Consider the following 24,015-nt stretch of genomic DNA (forward strand, 5'->3'; position numbering starts at 1 on the left):
TGAGGATCAAACCCAGTGCCTCTCGCATGTGAGGCAAGCGTAGTTCCTCTGAGCCACAATCCCAGCCACTATTATATAGTTTTTTTATGTGGTATTGGAGAATGAACCCAGTGTCTCACCTGTGGGGGCAAGTACTCTACCACTAAGCTACAAGCCCAGTCCTGGTTTTTTGTTTTTTAAGATAGGGTTTCACTATGTTGCTCAGGTTGGCCTTGAAATCCTGGACTCAACAGAGCCTCCTGCTTCAGCCTCTCAGTAGTTGGGACTATTGGCATATATACAACCTCACATGATACAATTTATTGATTTCTAATTATTCCATAATGAACATAAAAAGTACACAATTCAAACAAAAAAAAATCCAGTATAATTTACTGTCATTCACTGTTTATTAAAAAAAAAAAAAGAACCTTCTAAAAACAAAAGAGTTCAGCTGCTGTAATTGTAATTTAGATTTTGATATGGTATATTTACTTTTGTATGTAAACTGTCCTGAGAAAAATAAAAGCAAAATTAATTTTCTGAAAACTAAACCCAGTAACCACATATAGAACCCCAATGTTGGTTCTGCTTCTTAAAAAAAAAAAAAAATCAAATCAAACAAAATCCCTCTAAAATAGATAATGTGGGAAAAAAGCAAAACTAAAAACAGTTCTATGGGATTAAAGTTGATTTCCTAAGTGGCAAAGTTTTAAGTATTGCTAACAAAGCTTACTCATTAGGCTAGTTCACTCAGCTTCATTTAACCTCAGTGTTCACTTATCTACAGGATTTTTTTTTTTTTTTAATACAGTGCTGGGATCAAACTCAAGGCTTCATGCACACCAGGCAAGTCTCACCAGTAAGCTATACACTCTGCCCCCAAAGAAACATTCTAATGAAAATAACTTACACTGTTGACAAAAACCAAAACCAAATATATGTATGTGGGTATGTATGCATGCTCTGCTCCTCAGTTCCCCAAATGACAAGACATTCTAATCTTTGATTTATTACTAAGAAAACGACTTACATAAATAAGTAAAAATGGGTCAAATGGGGAAATCAAGATCTTATGAGAGTAATGCCTTTTGCTTATAAAACCAATTGTAAAACAAAAATATCCATTATTCTAAATGAGTATATTTCCATTCAAAGATACTCCCAACCTTACTCTACCAGACAAGAGAAAGATTTGTTCAGTAAATAAATTATATTCAATTCCATATAGTTACCTGCCTGACTAGGTGACCACACACATGGTAAACCACCACAGGATAATTTGTGAAAGTAAATATTTTAAGTGGCTGGTCTGACAAAAAACAGTATTAAGTTACTTTTCATTGCGTCTGCGTTTACATCAAGTGTGGTGGCAAAACACCTCAAAATCAAATAATCATAAATATTCCATCAAAATTTTCTAATAAAAGATAAATAAGACAAGAGGATACTACAGAATGAATACATGTATACATGTCAGTCAGATCTAGATTTAATTCACATTTTATACAACATGAAAAGTTATGTTGCATAAAGAGACAAGTTTCTTAACCACTCCATTTCTTCTATAAGAGACAATACCTAGGAGTTGCTGGAACAGTAAATACAGAAAAAGACTGGTACAGTGCTTTGTAAACAGAGATTAATAAAAAGAAGCTATTAGAGTCCAATGTAACCATTAAAGAATTCAATACTCCCAGATACTTATAAAAACAAGAAAGTACTACTTTAATAAAGGAAATTAGTAAAAATCTAAATGAATTTATAAACAGGATGGGTTTAATCAAACTATAGTCATACAAAGAAATGTTAAGGAGCCACTAAAAAATAATTTGGGTGGATGGTCACAATATACTAAGCTCAAAACAAGGCAGATCATAAAACGGTAAGTTTCATCAAAAAAACTGAAAAATATACATTACATAGGATAACATGTATAATGAATAATATCTGTAGAAATAAACTGTTAAGAGCAGTTATTGCAAGGTAAATTGTAAACACTTAACTTCATTTGTAAACAAATAAGTTAGTGATCATAATTCTTTGTTAAATAGTTCTAGAAAAATACTATATAAAAACGTAATAAAAATAAAACATCCAAAAATTCTCGTAACTATATACTAGTTGTTCCAAATATACTGTTATCATTTAACAGTAAGTTTAAAAACTAGTATGAATCTAGGATACCAGACAATCTAATTAACCCTTATTATAAATATTTTAATAAAAGGAATAGTAGGCTATTTATATTCATTTCAGAAAACAAAATATACATATTCAAACATAATAAATTTACATTCAAGTACAATTTAATTCATTAATTATATAATATCGGGGCTGGGTAGAGCACCTGCTATATGCATGAGGCCCCCGAGTTTGATCCCCAGCACTATAAAAGAAAAAAATAATAATACAATCACAAAGAACAATTAGAAGACAAATGTTCTTCCTGACAATATAAAACTAAAATTGCTTAGCAATATATGCATATTTTTGTCACTTTCTAGATTAGGTAATTCATGGTACAAATAGATTAAGAGAATGTTTGCAGTGCTGGGGAGAGACAAGCAGTTTATAAAAGTAACATCAAAGGCTGGGAGTACAGTTCAGTCACAGCGTACATGCGCAGTAAGCATGGGACCCTGGGTTGATGCCCAGCACTGAGAAGAATATAAAGAAAAAGTAACATAATATTTTAATTCCAGAATTTAATTTTAGATTTCTTCCTCCCTGTCAAAATTTATATACCTATCCCTACATTATAAATGATGATGGTGATGATAATAACAAGTCAATATGAGCATTTACTGTGTGGCTGGCACTAGTCTAAGCCACTTTTTACACCAATTGATTTAATTCTCATGAAATACCAAATGAGACAGGTAAAAGTATTAATCTGATTTTAGTAATGAGAAAAATCAAGAACAGGTGCTTGTCATATAACATGCCAAAGTGTCACAGATGGGAAGCAATACAGCCTGAATTTGAACCAAGGAGTCTGTTACACATTTCTTAGGCTTAAATTCAATGAATGCCTTTTACCTTAACATGCTCTAGGTTTTTTTTATTTTCTATTTCTCTTCCCTACAAGGGATTGAAACCAAGGGTGATTAATCATGGGGCCAAGTCCCCAGCCTTTTAATTTTGAGATACAGCCTTGAACGTTAATCCTCCTGTCTCTGCCTCCCAAACTGCCGGGATCATAAGAATAACCCACTATGTCCCAGCTTAGTCTGTTTTAAGAAACAAAATATTTTAAAGTTCAAGTCTTTTGTATATTAACTATACTGTTCTCCTCCCAACCCCAGATGCAGATAAACAACTATTACCATGATACGAAGATGGTCATCATTTTCTAACATACACTTTTGTTTTGTATTCATCTCCTAAATTCTTAAACTTGTAAACATTACATCACAGTAGCATGCTGTACAGATTCATCTGCATCCTTTTCATTAACATGTGATTCTCCATATCATTTATTTTCACTGCAGTGAAACTATAAGTGATTCCACTGTAGAAATGAGCCATCTTTTTTTTTCCCTTTGGCACCCAGGATCGAACCCAAGAGCACTTAACCAGTAAGCCACATTCCAACCTTTTTTTATATTTTTATGTAAAGACAGAGTCTCGATAAGTTGTTTAGAGCGTCACAAAGTTGCTGAGGCTGATTTTGATCTCGAAATCCTCCTGCCTCACCCTCCAAGCTGCCAAGATTATAGGCGTGCACCATCACACCTGGTAAGCCATCTATTTTTGGAACCACTTTAAAAAAAAAATAAAATTGTTATCATGCTTGTTATCTAAAATTCTAAAATACGTGCTATAAGTCCAAAGAAGGAAAAAAATGGCTCCAAGTTAGTCAAAAGGAAAAATAAACCCCACAACATACTGCAAAAATTTAACCTCTGGTGGTATGATCTCCTTTATAACCAATACCTTATAATTTTTAAGTAATATACATGTACTTTTATTGTTCTACACTTACCAAAATAAAAATATACAATTTCTTGCTTCCCATTAAATAAATAGATTGAGCAAGTGCTGCGGGAAAAAAATACAATTTCTTAGTCCACATAACTTGACTAATTTAACATGGTTCACTTTAAAAGAAAAGGAATTGAGACACTGATGTAGGACTTTAAATGGATAATAAAAGACTTTATAAAAGAAGAGAATCTGGATGTATAAAAATAAGAATATGCAGCATTACCACTTATCTCTCTGAAGTCTGAGGCAAGTGTATCCAAGAAAACTGATTTGAGTTAGATTTCACATGAATGGAGTTGCTCCACATTAACAGATTTTTTTTTTTTAATGCTATCACCTATTTCAAATATGATCTATTAACTACATCTAAATTCTGAAATACTTTCAGGCTGGATGCACAAAACATTATGTTAGTAATGCTGTTGTAAGTACTTTCTAAATTTACCTTTTTCTTTTTCTGAAGCACATGATTAGGTAGTAGTTGATGGAGTTGCTTTCTTTTTACATGCATTGCAGCAATTTTCATATCCACCTCAAACATCTTGCTGTTTATTGCTTGCCTATAAACTACACAATTAGAAATTGTTACAAGAAACAGAAACATTTTTTTTTAAAGTCAGGTTTAAACTCACTCAGGGGAAAGTATTCTAAGTAGGAATCTTTTTTTAAATCAATACTGCATGTGTATAAAATTATCAGATCAAGACCTGTCCCTAATCTGACAAAATTCATTGTCCAGGAAAATTCTTTTCTGTAAGGTACACATAATGAATAAAAGCACTAAGTACATTAAATCTTCCAGCATAGTAACTCTTTTAAGAAAACACCAGAATTGAAGAAAAAGGATTTCTTAAACCCATACCCTTTTGCTACCAGTATAATTAAATTTTTACTCTCAGTATGTAACCCATGCAACAAAATAAAAGTCAAACTTATTAAACTATTTTCTTTGTTAAATGGTTCCAAGGTAAGATACTTTACAAGAATCTGCAAGATAAAATTTTAAGTAATGACATGTTTTTTATTATAAAAATAAATCAATAACAGGTCACAGATATAAAAAGAAAATGCTACAAAGAAATAAATCCAAATTATTTAGGTCCTAGGGCCACAGAATAATCAAAATATTTAGTAAGTCATATGACAAATACTCATTAAGCATCTATACTGAGACCTCACTCACAATGTTGCACACACTGGAGATAACAGTAAAGAAAGGAGACCAAAAGAGAATCAGAGTCAACATGCTACAGGTGTAGGGAATAAACAGGAAATATGTAAGATATATTTTGTGCCTGATGGACGTAAGTACTATGTAGAAAAACTGAACAAGGAACAGGACAGGATGCTGAGCCTGGAAACTTAGTAACATTGACTGAAGATTAAGAGTACCTAGTAGAATGGCATTTCAGGGAAAGCAAACATCACAAACCACATTCCCTGAGCAGGAGAACATGCATAGAATGTTCCAGGAATAACAAAAAAGACAAAAGGAAAAGAGGAGAAGTGGAACTCCATAATCCCTCCTCTGCAAATAACTCCCAACACAGAAGGCTTTCTTTCTAAAGACTGACATCAAAACTCATCTAGAAACAAACTCTAATCTTAACTCTTTATAGCTATTTGGCCTTTATTTTTGCTAATGTGAATAGCAATGGTTCCCTGCAAAATGTTGTGATTACCAAGTGCTCCAGGCTGCTGGGATCTTATGCAATGATTTTATTACTTTTGTGGACCCAGACAAATGGACAAAGGATTATGAACTTATAATAGAAGATGAGGTCAAAAAAGAGGAATAATGAGAAGATCGCATAATTTACGAACATCAGTTTAGGACTTAAGACTTAATTCTGCATGACATTGGTGGCCAGGCAACACATGATTCTGTCTTAAAAATACCATTTGAGCACTAAATGAAAATAGTAAGGTGGGCAAGGCAGAACAAAAAAGCTGAGGCAAGGGTAGTAATCCTACAGAGCAATAGCTGCAGCTTGAACTAGCAGTAAGTACTAGAAAAAGCAGTAAGTAGCAGGATTCTTCATGTATTCTGAAAGAATCATCAAAAAACTAAGTAGAGGGGCTGGAGATGTGGCTCAACCGGTAGCGCGCTCGCCTGGCATGCATGTGGCCCGGGTTCGATCCTCAGCACCACATACAAACAAAGATGTTGTGTCTGCCAAATAAATAAATAATTAAATATAATTTAAAAAAAAAAACTAAGTAGAGGAAAAAGAGGCATCAGATGTCTCCAATGTCTTGAAAAAAAAGCTGGGAGGAATTAAGGATGAAAATCTGCCATGAACATGTTAATTTGTTATTAAAAAAAACATTACATTAAAAATTTTCAATAACAGAAGTAAGTATTCCCTTTTATAAACACCCAAAAGATCCTTGAAACCTAGTTGATTCATTAAGATCTTTAATAAACAGCTTAATTTGAATGCAATGTACAAAATAAATTTACTAATTCAAGCATGTGTGCATACCTTGTTTTTTCACAGATTAGGTGAGCATCAAAACTTTTACTTTTACTTTTACTGGCAGGAGGAGGAATAATGTCCTACAAATGACATCTTAAAACCATCTAGGGATGTTTTCATTTTGTCACAGTGATTAAGTTATATCCTTTAATGTAGACTGTTCCACCCAGAGAACTGTAACATGTTACATCACCATTTCTAAAGATGGAAATCTACTAATTATTTGAATCAAGAAAGTGATTCAGTTTTACTTAAAAAAAAAAAAAAAAAAAAGTTTTTTAACACATAACTGCTTACAGCACAACCACTATGTATACCAAAAATTAGATCACTGGGTTAATAAGCATATAGCCCAGGGGCAGAGTGCATGACTAGCATGCATAAGGCCCTGGGTTCAACCCCAGCACAAAAAAACAAAACCAAAAAACATGGAAATTTTTGCATTATTTCCAACTTTTATTTCTATCTTGTTACAAATTTCAACACTGCTGAACATCAATCAGAATAACCACAAACAACACCCATGTCAGTCAGAATTCCCAGATACAGCACTGCCAGTGATTCTACATAAAGTATAATCATTTGACTTTTCTTAAATATGTCTTCTAGTGTCACTGTATCTGAGCATTTACATACTGAAATGCATACACAGTCAACCTTTATCCACAAGCAGGTATGTTAAAAAAAAAAAAAAAAAAAACCGGTGGATGGCTGAAACCATATGTACTGAACCCCATATCCATATATACTTTGTTTTTCCCACACATACATAATTAAGCCCAATAAGAGGTTAACAAAAAGAACCAATAAAAAAGAACAATTATAACAACATATTGTAATAAAAATTATACAAATGTGGTCTATCAAAGTATATTAATTTACCAATTTACCGTACTTGCCTTTTTCTTCTCATGAGGAATAAGAGGTCAAACATGAATGAATCAGTCTTTGTGATGTAGCATTAGGCTACCATGTAAAGGTTACTTGAATACAAACACTTCAATATGGCAACTGATAACCTAAGTGGCTACTAAGTTGACTAACAGATGGTTAGTGTACACAATGTGGATATGCTAGACAAAGAGATAATTTGCCTCTTAAGCAGAAAAAAGTAGGAGGGCACAAGATGTCATGCTTCTCAGCAATATGCAATCTAAAACTTGTCAACTGCTCATTTCTGGAATTTCCCATTTAATATTTATGAATCACAGTGGACCTAGAGTAACAAAAGTGAAACCACAGATGAAAGGAACATAGTACAATAGTCCCTTTATTTCTCTTTTACATTGGAATCAGTGTATGATACTGGCGTTTTAGCAAACTGCCACCAATCTCTTTCCTTCTTTAGTAAGTAGGCAAAAAAAAAAAAAATTTAATATTAAACCTAAATGTTCACAAGGGAAAACTCAAAGAGTGGAGAAATGAAAATGCCACTTATTATTTAAAACAAAGGTGGAGGGATACTTTAAAGAGAACAGAAATAGTCCTTAGGGAAGATGTACAGTTGTCCCTGTGCACATGCACCATTCCCCTAAAAAGTTATACATCTACATAATGGTCACACACCATCGTTTGGTCTTAAGTTAAATAAAACTACCCTTTATCTCAGGATACAAGTCAAACTGAAATGTACACATAATCACTCTATTGCCTGCCTATGAATTAATACTTCAATCTACATTTAACACGTGAGAAAAAAGTCTTCAGATTACTAGAAGTGCAACTGCATCAATTTCTAAGGTTCAAGATGATTAAAGTAGTCAGATATAGTCAGTTTTGTAGACAAAACTAATATTCGGGTTGTTTCTAATTCCATACAGAATTGTGGAGAAATCAAATTTTAAGTAATTCCATTTAACTTTAAGGTCACAAGAAAAAAAAAATCAATTATATATTAGACAGTACTGAAAGTAATCCAAAACCATTAAGATCATTACGATCACTGTGACATTCTCAGGTTATAAGTTATTGCCAATATCACTAATTATTGTGTACATCAATAAATTTAAAATGGAAGCAACCTGAATGCTTGATTATCCAAGTAGACATACCTGTATCTGTGAAAGACTGAATGTCATAGGTAAGATCAACACTGAGATTTTCAGAGTTTTCTGTTTTTTTAAACACTAACCCAATCACCCACATTGTGCGAAATTCTTCCCTGTAAAAAAGAACATTACCACTGATTATCAGTATTCATGAAAATGTATTTATCACTTGGTTAACATCACGGAGAACACAAGGAAAATTTTATAACACAAACGTATGAGCAAACTAAGGTCTACATTCAGAGTTCTATCCCAAACATGTCTTCTATGTTCTTTTAACTATGTAAACAATCAACTCCCAGGACAAATAAACTCTCTGTATATGCACTCTACCACTGAGCTTTTTAATTTTGTAACAGGGTCTTGCTAAGTTTCCCATGTTGACCTGTGACTTGCATTCCTCCTGCCTCAGCCTCCAGAATAGCTGGAATTACAACCTGTACCACTTTGCCTGACCTGTATGATGTTCTTAATAATGATGACCAAAGGCACTAGACTCAAAAGAAATACTATGTTCTAATTAATGAGGAAGAAAGAATACTGCTTTTTAGAAAAGTCTGCACAAAGATTTTCTGAACATGAAAATTTAACATAAAATATATATTTCTTAAACTTTAAAATTCAATATAAAAAGGCCATAAGCAAATCTGACTACAGCATAATTAGTGAAAAAGTTGTTGACTCCGCTTCTTTTGAACAATGAACCGATGATTTATCTGCTGAATGAAACATGCAATCTTTAAATAATTAAGATTGCAGTGATAAAAAATGTGTAAAATGTTCAAAGAACTTCTTTACATGATTTCAAAAGGGAAAATAATCTATTCAATCCATCAGAATAATTATCCTATGCATAAGGCCCTGGGTTTACAGAATAATTATCCTATATTAACAATTCTTTCACCTATACTTTTCAATCTTTTGTCTTTTTTTCCCCCCTCTTCTTCTTGGTAGTAGGAATTGTACCCAAGTGCACTCAACTACTGAACCAAATCCCAAGCCTTTTTTTTATTTTGAGATAGGGTCTTGCTAATTTGCTTAGAGCCTTGCTGAGGTTGGCTTGCAATCCTCCTACAGAAGCCTCCTATGAATCTTACTTCTTAAAACTGATTTATTTTTTGAAAGTTTATCATGAATACTCCCATAATCCTCTAATTTTAAAAAAATACAGTTATAATCTCATAATAATAGCAAGAATCAAACCAACAACTGACCTACTCAAGAACCTTAAGTGAAAATGTGAGCCTGATTTTATTTACATGCCTTCCAATGATCCAGAATCCATCACAAATCAGATACTTGCAAGGTCAAACTTCTATGAGTAAAGATAAAAGAGGGATGGAGTACTTTTATATTAAGAGTGCTTACTTGTCAGGATTTTCTTTGGGTGCTGGAAATGACTGGGGATTCACATGAGCCAGTGTAATAAATTCATTCTTCTCCAAACTTCCAACCAAGATTCGAATTTTTGATTCCACCAAGCCCACCCTGAACAAATGTCACTTAGTATTAATGAAAGATTTGGTTGATTTTATTTAAAATAGCAAATGCACAAATCAAATGCTTGTGTAAAACAGGAACATGAAGATCACATAACTTAAAATCCATACAAAGGCAATTCAACTGAATGAATTATCCACCCACACTCAAAAGCAAAAACCCTAGGCTCTTCCCAAAAATGCTGAACTGAGGAAGAAAGAGAACTATGGCACAGTTTACCCACATCGGGAAGGTTACAAAAGATATTCCAACAAATAATTAAAGAAAAACCAGAAAGCTTAAAATATAAAAAAAAATCTTTAATAAATCAACAGTTAAAAAATGTAAATCTTTATAAAATAAGTAATTTGCATATGGATTCTCTAATTCTTACACTTCCATCAGAAGTAGTAAAGCTCCATGTGCAAACAACTCAAACAAACTTGATGTTTTTTAAGGACTTCCCAACTCCTACTGTGTTCTGGGACTGATTCATTTTGAAGTTTATTTTTCTGTCAAGTCTAATCTTATTACTCACCATTCTAGGCGTTGTTTTTCCGTTGGTGCACTTGCTAGAAGTACAATATAATGCCTTTGAAGATAAAGACAATATGCTTTTTATTTTATTTACATACTTTGTTCTGGATATTAAAACGATAATGTAGTAAGTTTCATTACATTTATAGATCAACATCAATTTACCAAGGGGGGGGCCTGCAATCTCAATATGCAAATAAAATTACAGAAGCTAACTCTACACATTTCTAAGTACAAATGATTTTGATTTTAATTTTTCTGAAAGACAATAGTGATTTTTAGGAATGACGACAAAAAAGAGCAGCTGAATCAAGGAAGCTGAATAAACATTAAATGATAGTTTTTCACAATGATTCCAGTGAAGCGTTCAATCTATAAAAGAGCTGCTCACTGAAATATACTACTAAAAGAAAATGTTTTAGGAGAAACAAGCAGAGTGGCTTTCTCCACAAAAATAATCACTAAATACCCATAATACAATAGTAACTTCAAAATAACAACAAATATATCAGGCTTTTTAATTATATTAAACAGAATGCATAATTTGAATCAGACTCCAAGACTTTAATATAAACTTCTGTGACAATAAAAAAAAAAAGACATCATTATCCTGAGAGCCACAAAAAGAAAGCTGATTTCTATCCAGAATTCAATCCCACTCAAAATAGAGAAAATATTTTATTTCAGAAAATATCATCACTAACAAAGTCTTCTTTTTTAATCTTTTCAAAACTATTTATGTCTCTAAAGTATTCATTTTCCTCCAACTAAAGAAGTTCAGTCAAACAAGCCCTTCCCCAATATTTATTTAGTAAGCACTAGAAGTTAAATTTTACAGCTAATATAAATACTGGTTATAAAACTAAAAGTGTAAACAAAAATTTCATTTTATTCTCCAAAAAATCTAAAATCCTTTTGATATGTTCACTCACATTTTGTGTTGTAACTCCCGCCCCCCCCCTCAAAAAAAAAAAAAAAAAAAAAACACTATCAACAAATTTCAAAGAAATAGAACACTTTCTGGACATTTTAGCAAAGGTTAAAGAAAGCCTAACAAATTTAAGCATTTTTTTAAACCATACTACCATAAAATAGCCCAATAAGTTATTTTATTAATTATGCTCACAATATATTTGAAAAATACTGTAAACCTAGACTGTTCTAAAACTTGCATACATCATCTATAAAGTGGGGTAACAGTACTTATCTTAGTGGCAGAAATATTGTAAATTTCAAGCAAATTAACTTGAAGTAAACTTAAAAGTAACAGGTAGGGGCTGGGGCAGAGGGCTTGCCTAGTATATGTGAGGCACTGGGTTCGATCCTTAGCACAACATAAAAATAAACAAATAAAGGCATTCTGTCAAAAAAAAAAAAAAGTAGCAGGTAATTCAAAAGTGAGGTGTGCATATGTAAACACATAAAAATAGTTCTGTGATATAAGTATATGAAAATGTGAATGCAACTACATAAAAATATAGTCCAAATACATAAACTTAATACCTCCTTTCCCATTTGTTTAGTATTATTTGGGAACAAGCCAATACATAGAACAAATTTTTAAAAGTCACATAAAAACACTAAAATCTGGGAGCTGGAATTGTGGCTCAGTGGTAGAGCACTTGCCTTACATGTGTGAGGAACTGGGGTTTGATCCACAGCACCACATAAAAATACTAAATATTCAAAATTAAAAGTATTATGTCCATCTATAACTAAAAAATCCACATATACATGTAAATATATATGAAAGTAAAGTTTACCAAAAAGCTCCCTAGCAAAAATTTAAAATAATAACTAAAATCTGTGGATTTTATGTAGAGAATACTCACACTCAAACAAAATCCTAACAACCTCATTTCTGACCTGATTTCTAGATTATCTAGGTTTCCATTAAAAAGATTCAACTAAGCTGTGCACAAGGTACAAACCTTCCCCAGCAACTCAGGAGGTAGGAAGATACAAAGTTTGAGGCCAGTCTGGGCAACTTAGCAAGGTCCTAAAAAACTTTAGCAAAACCCTATTCTCAAAATAAAAAACATAAAAAGGGCCAAGAATGTACCTCACTGGGTTCAATCCCCGGTTACCTCCTTTCTCCCCCACAAAAGAAGAAAAAGAAGAGTGAACTGATTAAAAAAAAAAAAAAATAGCGGGTGGAGGATAGATGAAGAAAGAGTTCCTTTGCCCAAGTTTAGCAACTCTGAACAGCAGACAACAAAGCATCAAAATCAGTTTAACTTAGCTGGCTTCACCCAGCAGAGGGCCAAATTACCTAGTTTCTAAATGGTATAGTACCATGTTCTCTATTTACTAAGATATAATAGATAATCCATTTGAACATAATTTTGTTGGCAATCCAATTCATTTTGATACTTCCTACCTCCTGCGTTTTATAGATTATGACTTCTATTTTAATTCTTATTGAAATAGGGGAGTCTTTTCATCTCTGTACAATGTAAATGTAAAAGATTAACTCAAGTATTAATGATGAAGTTAAATGTTCTTTACTCAAATTTATGCAAAATTTGAATTGGTGTGAAATACAATGGTTAATAAAAAATAAGTTGCAATTATTTTACATCAGTCATTAGAAAAACACTCACCGGAGCAATAAACAAAATCCCAAATTCATTCTTTAAACCTACATAAAAATCTTAAAAACCAGAGTTTTTGATAGAAAACAAAAAAAAAAAAGCAATTCTAATCTAGAATATTTTTTGATCCTGTTTCACAATCAACATGTATCAACAGTCTCAAATGCCTTCGTGACACACTTTAAAGTCAACAGCCATTACCTTTTCCCAAAATTTAGAGACATGGCTTCTAATAAAAATTTAACTATGAAAATGTATCCTGAATGAATTTAAATCTATGTGGAAAGGCCTAAGAACACTTAAATATAGTTGTTATACCGCCTAACAGTTATATTTACAAAAAGCTTTTGGATGGTTCCCTTGCTATTTCATCTCAATACTTAAACAGATGACAGTTCAGATATGAACACTGATGAAAATCTTAGTCAAAAATCCTTCAACAATTCTCTTTAGGTATTCAGAATCAAAAGTTGTATTTCATCATCTTAAATTGTTTAAACAAATGTTAAAATCTAAATAATTTTGTACATACAACTTCATTAAAAATTACTCTGGCTTTCCTAATTGCTTTCCTTCCTTGCATCCCAGCGAAACAATACACATAAGTATTCACATTTTCTTTACTGCTAGCTTACTTAATAGCTATGTTTGATATCTTAAAGAGGAAATACAGAAAATATTTTCTTAGAAGTCTTTACAGAAAATTACAACTTTCTCTCAAGGTAGGCATTATTTTCTTTTAGAAGATTAGCCTGCCTTTTTTTTTTTTCCTTTGTGGTGCTGGGGATTGAACCCAGGGCATTGTCCATGCCAGGCAAGTACTCTACCAACTGAGGTACATCCCCAGCCCTAGATTGCTTTTTAAGACAAACAAAATTCCCTCTACAGTTTCTCCCTCTAATGAAGGGAAGATATATATATATAGAACTCTACACCTACCAAACAACAATATCTTCAGGATATGCTTCAAATAATACTTAACCAACTTTCAAAAATGGAGAAAATAAGGATTTCAATTCAGTCATACAGCTAATCATCAAGGCATTTCATATAAAGATGATTTAAATTCAATCTGTGAATACCTCCAAAAGCCTAAGGATAATCATCACTGTACCTTGAAGAGGACATTTGTGGAAAAGACATAAAAATATAATGGAATTTGGTAAAGATAAAATTAACTCAATGTACTATTTTTAATAATTAATTTTCCCAGGATATTCAGGTGAAACAAATTTTCCTGAAATAAACTTTGTGATATTTCATCACACCTATTTAAGTCTTTATAAATATCCTACAAAGGATTTGACTGCTTCAAGATTTTTTTTTTGGGGGGGGGGCGGGGGGGGACGAGGAATGGAACCCAGAGGGACTTTACCACTGAGCATTATCATAGCAATTTTTATTCTTTGAGACAGGGTCTCATTAAGTTGCTTAGGGCCTAAGTTGCTGAGCCTGGCCTCGAACTTATGATTGTCTTGCCTCAGTCCCTTATGTCAGCAGGAATACAGGCATGCACCACTGCAATAATAATCTTTTTATCAAAAACTTTACAGGTACTATTGGGCACATAATAAAGATTTAAAAAATTTAAAGAAATACTAAGCAAGCTTTTAAAAAAGCAAAGTTCTAGTAATGTCAATTTATTCAAATGAAATAACAATGGAAAGGTTTGTTCAATTTTGATGTTAATTTTTTCAAATGAAAGAAACAGCTTAAGTAGATATTTTGAAGAACTCCATCCCATCTACCTCTTACTCACATAAATAAGTTAGATAGGAAAAGAATTCATGCTTGGTTCTCAGCAATTAAGAGATGCTGACATTATCGTTGATTTTCTCCTTATACACAATTGTCTCATATTGTAGTTTTAAAAACTATCAGTACATACATTTATTTCATGTTCAAAGGTGGCTTCCTCAACATTAGCTAAAATACAAAACAAAAATTATCTGCCAAATGGAAAGCACAATATATGGGGTGTAATAAAATAAGATTATTAAATAGTAAACTATTTAAATTTTTACTAACAACATAGTGCTCCCAGAACGTAATAATTAAGCTGGTTCCATTACTGCTTTTTCATTCAAAAGATACAGAAAACACAGAGACATCATGAAGGTCATCATTCTTCTTTTTAATTGGGGAAATAGCAACAATTAATCTTGTTTAGATTATTACAAAACACAATCCAACATGATCAGGAAAGTTTCAAGCATTTAAAAAAAATTAAGGGGACTCTGGCAAATTTTCAGCTCAGGGCAAATAAAAGTGTAAGTCCGTGTAGTTTGTTTGTTTTAAAAAATGTTTATGAAACAGTTTTCACCAAACCAACACAATTTAACGAAGCTTTTAACCTAAGGTATTGAACCATTATATTCAAATCAGTACTAAAAATTATTAAACCCATTTAGACCCAAGAAAACTAATTGTATAAAGACTTGAAAGTGGCTATTAACACTGGGAGGGAACTGGTAGGATATTACTAATGTGCTCTAAAATGGCTACATATTGGCATTTTATTAGCTAAGTCTGTGTTCTAAAAAATTTTAGTGATAAATAAGTTTCCGGAATTAGATAAAAAAGATTTCATTTTCTGATAAGTTCAATTACAGATGTTAACAGTTCACCAATTTGCCAAACTATATGGATTTCCTATTTGGGTCAGGGTTAATATAGGATGACCAAACTCTTGCTGCAGCAAAACTTTAGGAGCCACACATTACACTGAAAAACAGATAATAAGCAGTTTACTAAAAAATGGTATGTCCTAAGTGAGAGGAAGGGAAATCCAAAACTACATTAGTCTATGAAGAAAAGGTATCATATATGCTGCCATTAAACCATTACTTAAAAGAACATGTTCAACATGCCTTAAAATACATACTTGTACTTTTGAAAGAAGTTTGGAGCTTCAAAAAGTTTGGACCACTCTGCCTTACTCAGCAAAATTTCATCTGTGATAGCAAGACCTAAATTAAAAACATATTAAAATGTTTGCATGCTTCAGTCTAACAATCTAGAATTTTATATAATCTTAAACATAACCACATGCATTCATTATAATTGTAAAACTGAAAATTTTAAAAGATTTAGTTTATAGCTCATAAGCATATTCTTACATATATACAGATTTTTCAAAAAAGTTGGCCTGTTTTCTGAGAGCCAGGTTTCAAGTAAAGCACCATTATTCTAAGATGGCATGTTAATTATGACTTTCACAAAACTAAAGCACTGAGTTATGTGAGAAGAAAAGTTGTCCACATAATTTGTTCCTTACATTTCTAAAACTCAAGTTAGCTGCTCTCTCTAAAGGAATAAAAGCATCTTCCCTTGAAGGAAAGAATTTTGAACTTCTAAAGGTAAAGCTGATACTCACAGGTTTTTCACTACTTCCTCAACTGCTTCCAGTCAACCAAACAATCCCATTTTAGCTACTTCTCTCAAAGGCCAGTGGGTAGTACTTTAAATTTACAGTAAAATTAGGATTCAAAAAGGTTAAGTTCCCCTAAAATGAGGGGTTTGGTCCCAATCCTTCTGAAAGCTATTTGCCAAGAGTAAGCAGCTTCCTAAGCATCCCTCAAGTCTCACTGGACAAGCATTTTATCATTCATAATTTCACAAGGTAACAGTATAGGATGAAGTCAGCTTATAAAGGGGCAGCAAAAGATTTGGTTTTAGGTGTTACTTAATCTTCCAACATAATAAAAAATACATTACCTAAATTTAAATTTTTTAGTCAATTCTGATATACACCTTAAACAAATATGAACACCAAAATCCACTTCAGTGAATGATTTCTTCAATTAAATTTTATAGCGAACTACTGGTTCTACAATGATACGTAAATCCTTCACGTATAAAGGAGAGCATAAGGATAAACACTTACCTTGTTTAAACTCCTCAACCATGACCATCCGTGTTGAAACGGACACATTGTACGTGGAGTTCTGCTGTGGGTATGCTGGTGTAATTATAGGCATAAGATGGTACCTATCACTGGGGTTTACCTACATACAATAACAGCCAATCAGTTTCTTCAAGTACATATGCAACAGATACTTGGACTTTTTACCCCTTGTTAAACTGAACCAATGATTAAATTTTATTTCATTCACAGCTGGAGTTGAGAAAGAAAAACCATGAAAGGAGACACTGTTTTTTTAAGGAATTCCTTACAGAATCAGGGATTTGGTCTAAACTAATGGTTTGTTTCAATCATATGGGCATGACTATTTGGGCAAACATATTAGAAATAATGTACCTGCTTAAGCAAAGAAAGTTCTAACTGGGAATATATTGATATTTAGTTTTTCTTTATTCAACAATAGAAATGGGGATGTGCACGCAATTACACTTTCATGAAACGTCATACTCTAAAGTTATTCTGTATAAAACTAATTTTAAACAAGACGGAAACTTAAGTTTTGAATATACCCTTAATTTATAAGGAGTTTAAGGCTTCCTAACACATAGTGAAACTACAATGTCCTTGTTGATATCATTTTAAGATATGGGAATAATTTAATAACTGCTAATTTACATAATGGTAAGTGGCATATTTCCACAAAGGAAACTGTAAATTCCTATCCTCCAAAATTAAATTTCTCGAGGTTTGGAAATACACAGCTTCATGTAATTCAACAGAACTTATTAAAAACAAAATTTTGGTATAATAGTAAGATAGCAAATTAATTCAGAAAAATAGAATTTCATAAACCTAGAGTCATAGTGAAAACCTAAATTTCTTATCAATAAAGTTCATGTTATTAACATTTAAAATGTGTAAGCAGTAATGTCATAACTCCCCAAACAAAACGGAAGCTTTCTTCAGCCCAACCATGTTTTTATAATCTGAAATATCTAAAACAATTTTTACATCATTGTTATTAGAATGATATTGCTTAGAAGTTATCTACCACATGTAAACATTAAGCAGTTTCCCTACAATAACCCCATTTTTAACAAAATATTTAGATCAAATAAAAAAAAAAAACAGGGATTTTTAGTATCCTTTTATTATTTTTTTCTTTTTTTAAGCACAAAGGCCCATACAACTTTGCTTACAAGGTAGTTCTATATAAATTAAAATGTTAGTGAAATTTGTATTAAAAACTATGTACAATTAAATGTAGTTTACAGGGTACATCATTATGCTTCTCACATCAGAGGACAATTATAGATGAGGTTATCTAGAAGAAAGTGTAATACGGACATGTCCACTCATACATAAAATGCTGGGAGGTCTCCCTGAAGTTTATGCAGATGACTTTTACTTGTTATTGCACAGTGTGAATTTGTAGGGGAAAAAATAATACACTAACCCTTGGGTCCCATACAGGCAAATTAAGATTGCATTCTTCAGGCTGTTTCAATAGCACTGGATTTGGCCATTCCCTGTTTAAAAAGATTGTAGCACTTGATAAGACTACTGGATATTATCATCTAAACGTATTTTGTTAAACATACAGCATTTGTGAATGTGATCCTTCTTCATTCATTTTGGTATATACAACCTTTCATTCCTTTCTGTTGATGGTAAAGACTACTTGAAATAGTTCTGTAACTATAAAATTAAACCATTTGGTAGCTTTTTCAAATTGAAGTCAAATATCTTCTCTCTTAAAAGAACTGATAAAGCACCATGTAAATTAAAAAGCACCCGCAAGATATTTGATGCTTTCACCTAAATCTTGAACAGGATAAACCCTTTTGAAAGACAAAAATCCTGTCTTCGTACTAGTTCCATCCAAAGAAAAATGAGAAAAAGTTACTTCCAATTATAGACAAGGGGTATGAATAATTATAACAATTAAGACAAATTTTCTCCACCTCATGACTTAAAAGTTGTTACATGAATAAATGTAGTAAAAGTCTGTGGTGTGAATACAGTGTTTCCAGGACGCAATCTTTAGTAAAATTAGCAGAGTCCTTACAGTAGAAATTAAAAAATGGAAAACATCTGCCTCCTTCCTTAATAGCAAGGTTAGCTTCTTGAAAACATTTATATATGTGTAGCCTTAAAAAACATTCTTTAATCTTATCATATCTTATTATATGTAATTAAAATGTGCTATCAAATCCCAAAATAGCAGAATGTGTATTAGAAAGTGTGACTTGATTCTAAAGTCTCCAAAAACTCTTAATTTTTACAAAATCACTAGAAAACAATAATGTCTTTTGCAATGTTGGATGGGTATGAGTTGGCAGAAACTAGGAAGATTTAAATCTGAGGGAAATCTGATTAAAACCCAACAATCCTCATCTTTGGGACCAAAGTAACTATTCTGAAATGGCAATAATCTTAATTTTCTTAAATGAAACCATTGTTGACAAATGTGGACATCTTGAAATGAGGTGGGGAAAAAAAAAAACTCCCCAATATTAATGATTCAGATACTGCTTTTGTCCAAGCACTAATTCATTAATACATGAGCGTTAATTTGTTCATTATACATAAGGTTATTCTTTACATTTTTTACACAATTGGCATCTTTAATATTTTGCCAAAAATAAACAAATAGCTCAATGAAAAAAAATCAAATATTAATGGTGTATGTATTCAAAAACATTCAAAAAGTGAAAAGTTGTATGTAGAAGTTTTATCCAAATGTTAACATATATGCCAACCTATTAATAAATTCGATTTTAGCAAAAGCTACAGCTAAAATTCAGTTTATTTGGAGGGTAGGATTATGCAAGTTAAGTACAAATAGAATATGACTTACTATCCTGGCAAAGCTAGGGAAAAGAAATGGAGTTCAAGTTTGCCATAATATTCATTGTGATATCCAAGGCTATCTAAATGACTATTTCACGAACTAAAATTTGAATCTGAAACCAGCTGCAGAAATGTCATAGAAATAAGACTAAACTTCAGTGTCTACAATCAATTTTATTTTAATATAATCTAAACACATACCATTTAGAAAATACCAAGAAAAATTTATGTACAAGAGTTGATGCTATTGCATTTGGATAAAGCTGGCAAGTTCTTGCTACTAGCATAGCCCAGGAAACACCACCGAGGAAACCTAATATATTGGAATAGATGTTGTGGCCTGTTGATAAGGGAAAAGCAAAAAGAGAAGTTAGTGTTGAACACATGTTTAAATGTTTGTAATAAGCTAGCCAACAAATTCTGAACTCACGTTTGGCCCACAGTTTGATAGCTCTCAGAGTTAACCTGAAGTTGTCAATGTTTGGTACTAGGTGTAAAATTTCATCGGTTACCCTGCAACCTGATTGATAGGAGTGAAAAAACAGAACATGAAATCATCAAAGGCTGAATGATAACACCAATTCTAAATTTTCTGAGACTGATAACAAATTGAGCAGAAACTTTGATTTGGTACAGCCAATAAGCTTAATTCAATAAAAAGACAAAACAAGAAAGTTGAAACATTTATCTCCTACCACAAGCAATGCTGTAAGCCAAATAAATTGAACTAATCTTCCTAATATCAAACTGCAACTCATAATTAAATTTTTTTCCCTGTCTAGATACACTGAGAAGAATTCAGTCCACTTAAGTTTCTAACAGTTGTTGTCCAAAAGTCTTATGTATAAATTTTTTAAAAAATAATCTTTCAAAAATTTAACTGATACCATTACAAAAGGATATCAGGATCAAAATTAATTAGGGTCACACAGTAAAATCTAAATTTCTAGCAAAAGTACAAATCTCAGTATTTCTTAGCTTACAAGAAAATAAATAACAGAATAAGGAACCAATGAGTAAAACTATCAGCCACTTCTCTGTAATCTATTAAGTAAAGCACATTTGTAATCACTATGAATTAACAAAATGGCTATAAATGTTTCATTAAAGGTTTTAAAACAACTAAATATTTGATAACAACTCCAACTAAGCAAAAGGAGATAAGGCTTTTTGACATACCATTAAGACTTCTTATACATCTTATATCTAAATTTTTAAGCAGACTGTCATCTCGTAGGTCCAAATCTTCTGGAATAGTCTGCAGTGCTAATCTTGCAAACAAAATATCAATCTAAAATAAAAACAAAACTTAACATTCCATATCTGTCAAACTACTTTTAAAGCATTTTTGTAAAAAAATACTTCTACTTAATGCCAGCATCATCAATTAACAAACCTAACAGTAATATATTAATTTATGTTATAGGTTCTGGGGGGTTTTGCAACACTGGGGACTGAACTCTGAGGTACTCTACTACTCAGTTAAATCCCCAGTCCTTTTTATTTTGATACTGGTCTAAGTTTCCCACACTGGTTTGCAACTTGTGATCCTAGTAGCTCAGCCTCATGGGGTGCTATGATTACAAACATGCATGACTGTGCCCAGCATATCATACGTATTTTAACTAGATGTTAAATCATGGTAATATGAAATGCAACTTGTACAAATACCTAATTATCATTTAATTATACTTAATAAATCTGAGTTACTAGGCTTGCTAAATGCATATTATGAAGTTATTTAAAATTCTTTATTTGTATGAACTGTCACCAGTGCTAAAAAGAACAAATATCTTTATACTTATCTCAAAAATACCTACCAATAAAGACTGCCTTAAATGGAAGAATTCATATGTCCATATTACAGTATTATTTTGTTTTCTTCTCATTTTATTTATTTATTTATTTACTTACTTACTAGTATTGGGGATTAATCCCCAGGGAAGCTATGTGATATCACTGAGCTACATCTTCAGTTCTTTTTTAAAAAATTTTTGACAAAATCTCTGGTTGGCCTGGAACTTGCAATCCTCCTATCTCAGCCTCCCAAGTAGCTGAGATTAAAACTATGTGTCACTGTACCCAGCTTCAAATTTTAGTTTTGAGTAACACACACACATACACACACACACGCATGCACGCACACTAGGGATAACCCAGCTTAAAAGACCCAGAGTTAGATCTAATTCTGAAAAGCTTAAGGAATTCAACTGAATTTTTTCTTTGGTTTACTAGAGATTGAACCCAGGGCCCAGCATATCCTACTTTTAAATAAATGTAAGGCAGGGCCTGGCTAAATTGCTCAGGATGGCATTGAACTTGTGATTCTAAAACCTTAGGCTTCCAAGATGATGCAATTACAGGCATGTGCCATCTCGCCCAATGCAGTTTGACTTTTGACTTATTTATTTTGTGTGTGTTCCTGGGGATTAAACCCAGGGCCTTGTGCATGCAAGGCAAACATTCTACCAATGGAGCTATATCCCCAGCCTTTAGTTTGACTTTTTTAAAAGATTAAGAGTTGGCATCTTATGCAATTCTAAAAACTACCATTTTTTGCAAAACCATTGTTATCATTACTCCACTTATAAAATTTTATTATCTTCACCATTAACATTAGAGACTTTCTAGCATCATTTGCACAGTAAAAGTACCATAAAAAGTAACTAAACTTGTTTAACCACCTACTTTGTTCCAATTATTTCCACCATATTTGCAAAAAAACAGCAAGAAATGTACACAATCTTGGACAACTTGAGCTCTAAATCCTACCAGAAAATATTTCAACACATACATATCAATTTACTTTTCTCCCCACTTTTTAAATATTTAAAGGAAGTTAAGGCAAAGTACCATTTGCAAATCCACAGTTTTATTGCCTCATTGAAACTAAAACAACATAAAATTTGCATATGAAAAACTACCAAGAAATCGCTTTGTAGTATCACTTGGTCTTAAATTTGCCCATGTTTCTGCTCCTGGGTACACTTGGCATTTAAATGAGAATTAGCCAGCATGGTTAGGTGTGCAGGGCTGTCAATCCAAGAGGCAGGAGAATGGCAAATTCAAGGCCAGCCTTAGTAATTCAGTGATGCCCTAAGCAATCTATTGAGATCCCTGGAGATATAGCTCAGTTGGTAAAGTGCTATCTCCCATGCACAAAGTCCCAGGTTCAATCCCCAGCACCACCACCACCCATCAAAAAAAAAAAAAAAAACCAACATGAGACCCTGTCTCAAAAAAAGGGGGGAGGAGGGGGCGGGGCTGGGTTAAATCCCGGGTACCACAGACAGACAGATACACAATCTAAACATGTGAGTCACTCCTGTCTGTGTGTGTGTGTGTGTGTGTAAGCGTGCGCTAGGGAGTGAACAAGGGTGCTTAACCATTGAGCAACATCCCCAGCCCTTTTTATTTTTTGAGACAGGGTCTTACTAGGTTGCTTAGAGCCTCACTAAGTTGATGAGGTTGGCTTCAAGCCTGCAATCCTCCAGCCCTGGCTTCCCCAAGCTGCTAGGATTACAAGTGTGAGCCACCATGGCCGGCTGTCACTTCCATTAAAAAACAAAACAAAACAAAAAAAAAAACTTGGCATTAATCTTCAACCAATTCACAAATGAAGCGTGGCAGTACACACCTTAATACCAGCTTCTTGGGAGACTGAGGCAAGAGGATCACAAGTTTCAGGATAGGTTCAGAAACTTAAGTGAAACCCTGTCCAAAATTTAAAAATTAAAAAAGGGTTGGGCATGTAGCTCAGTGGTAGACTGCCTGAGATAATTCCCAGTACTGCAGAAAGTAAAATAATAACCATATCAACTTTTTAACCTACACTGTCAAGTTCAGTAAGTAACACCACATATCAAGAACTGTCTATTTGCATAACACCTTACCTCTATCCCATCAAAACAGAGTTTGATAACTGGTACAAACGCCTCTTCAACAGCCTGTAAGGAAAATTAAAAAAAAGTCTCTAAAACTGCACTTTAGTACTTTTAAATAAATGTGAAAATTTACATGAAATTGCAAACATAACTGTCTTAAACAATTGTTTCAATTTAATTGAAATTGCTTAAACGTAATTTAGCATGACACCTGGCACAAAGTAAGTTCTCAGCAATTAGCTTTAAGACTCTCTAGGCTCCAGGGTTTAAATCCTTGATTTCTGCTATTTCATCAGATGTGTGGTT

General features: G+C 32.7%; 1 protein-coding gene across 4 annotated transcripts in view; it reads right to left on the bottom strand.

The window, feature by feature from the left end:
* Papola (poly(A) polymerase alpha) overlaps nucleotides 1-24,015 on the bottom strand; it is a 62,231-nt gene that overhangs the window by 14,528 nt on the left and 23,688 nt on the right. For all 4 annotated transcript variants that reach the window (XM_046440517.2, XM_046440515.2, XM_046440516.2 and 1 more), the window contains exons 6-16: nucleotides 23,719-23,772; nucleotides 21,005-21,116; nucleotides 20,256-20,345; nucleotides 20,027-20,165; nucleotides 18,429-18,501; nucleotides 16,994-17,114; nucleotides 15,992-16,076; nucleotides 10,515-10,568; nucleotides 9,866-9,985; nucleotides 8,501-8,610; nucleotides 4,415-4,536 (exon numbers count right to left, since the gene is read on the bottom strand). In XM_046440517.2, coding sequence (XP_046296473.1) covers nucleotides 4,415-4,536; nucleotides 8,501-8,610; nucleotides 9,866-9,985; nucleotides 10,515-10,568; nucleotides 15,992-16,076; nucleotides 16,994-17,114; nucleotides 18,429-18,501; nucleotides 20,027-20,165; nucleotides 20,256-20,345; nucleotides 21,005-21,116; nucleotides 23,719-23,772 — 1,080 coding nt within the window. The remainder of the gene's footprint in view (nucleotides 1-4,414; nucleotides 4,537-8,500; nucleotides 8,611-9,865; nucleotides 9,986-10,514; nucleotides 10,569-15,991; nucleotides 16,077-16,993; nucleotides 17,115-18,428; nucleotides 18,502-20,026; nucleotides 20,166-20,255; nucleotides 20,346-21,004; nucleotides 21,117-23,718; nucleotides 23,773-24,015) is intronic.

This window comes from Marmota monax, unplaced genomic scaffold, assembly GCF_021218885.2.
Source record: "Marmota monax isolate L192 unplaced genomic scaffold, Marmota_monax_Labrador192_F-V1.1 WCK01_AAM20220418_F8-fsc00017, whole genome shotgun sequence".
Classification (NCBI taxonomy): domain Eukaryota; kingdom Metazoa; phylum Chordata; class Mammalia; order Rodentia; family Sciuridae; genus Marmota; species Marmota monax.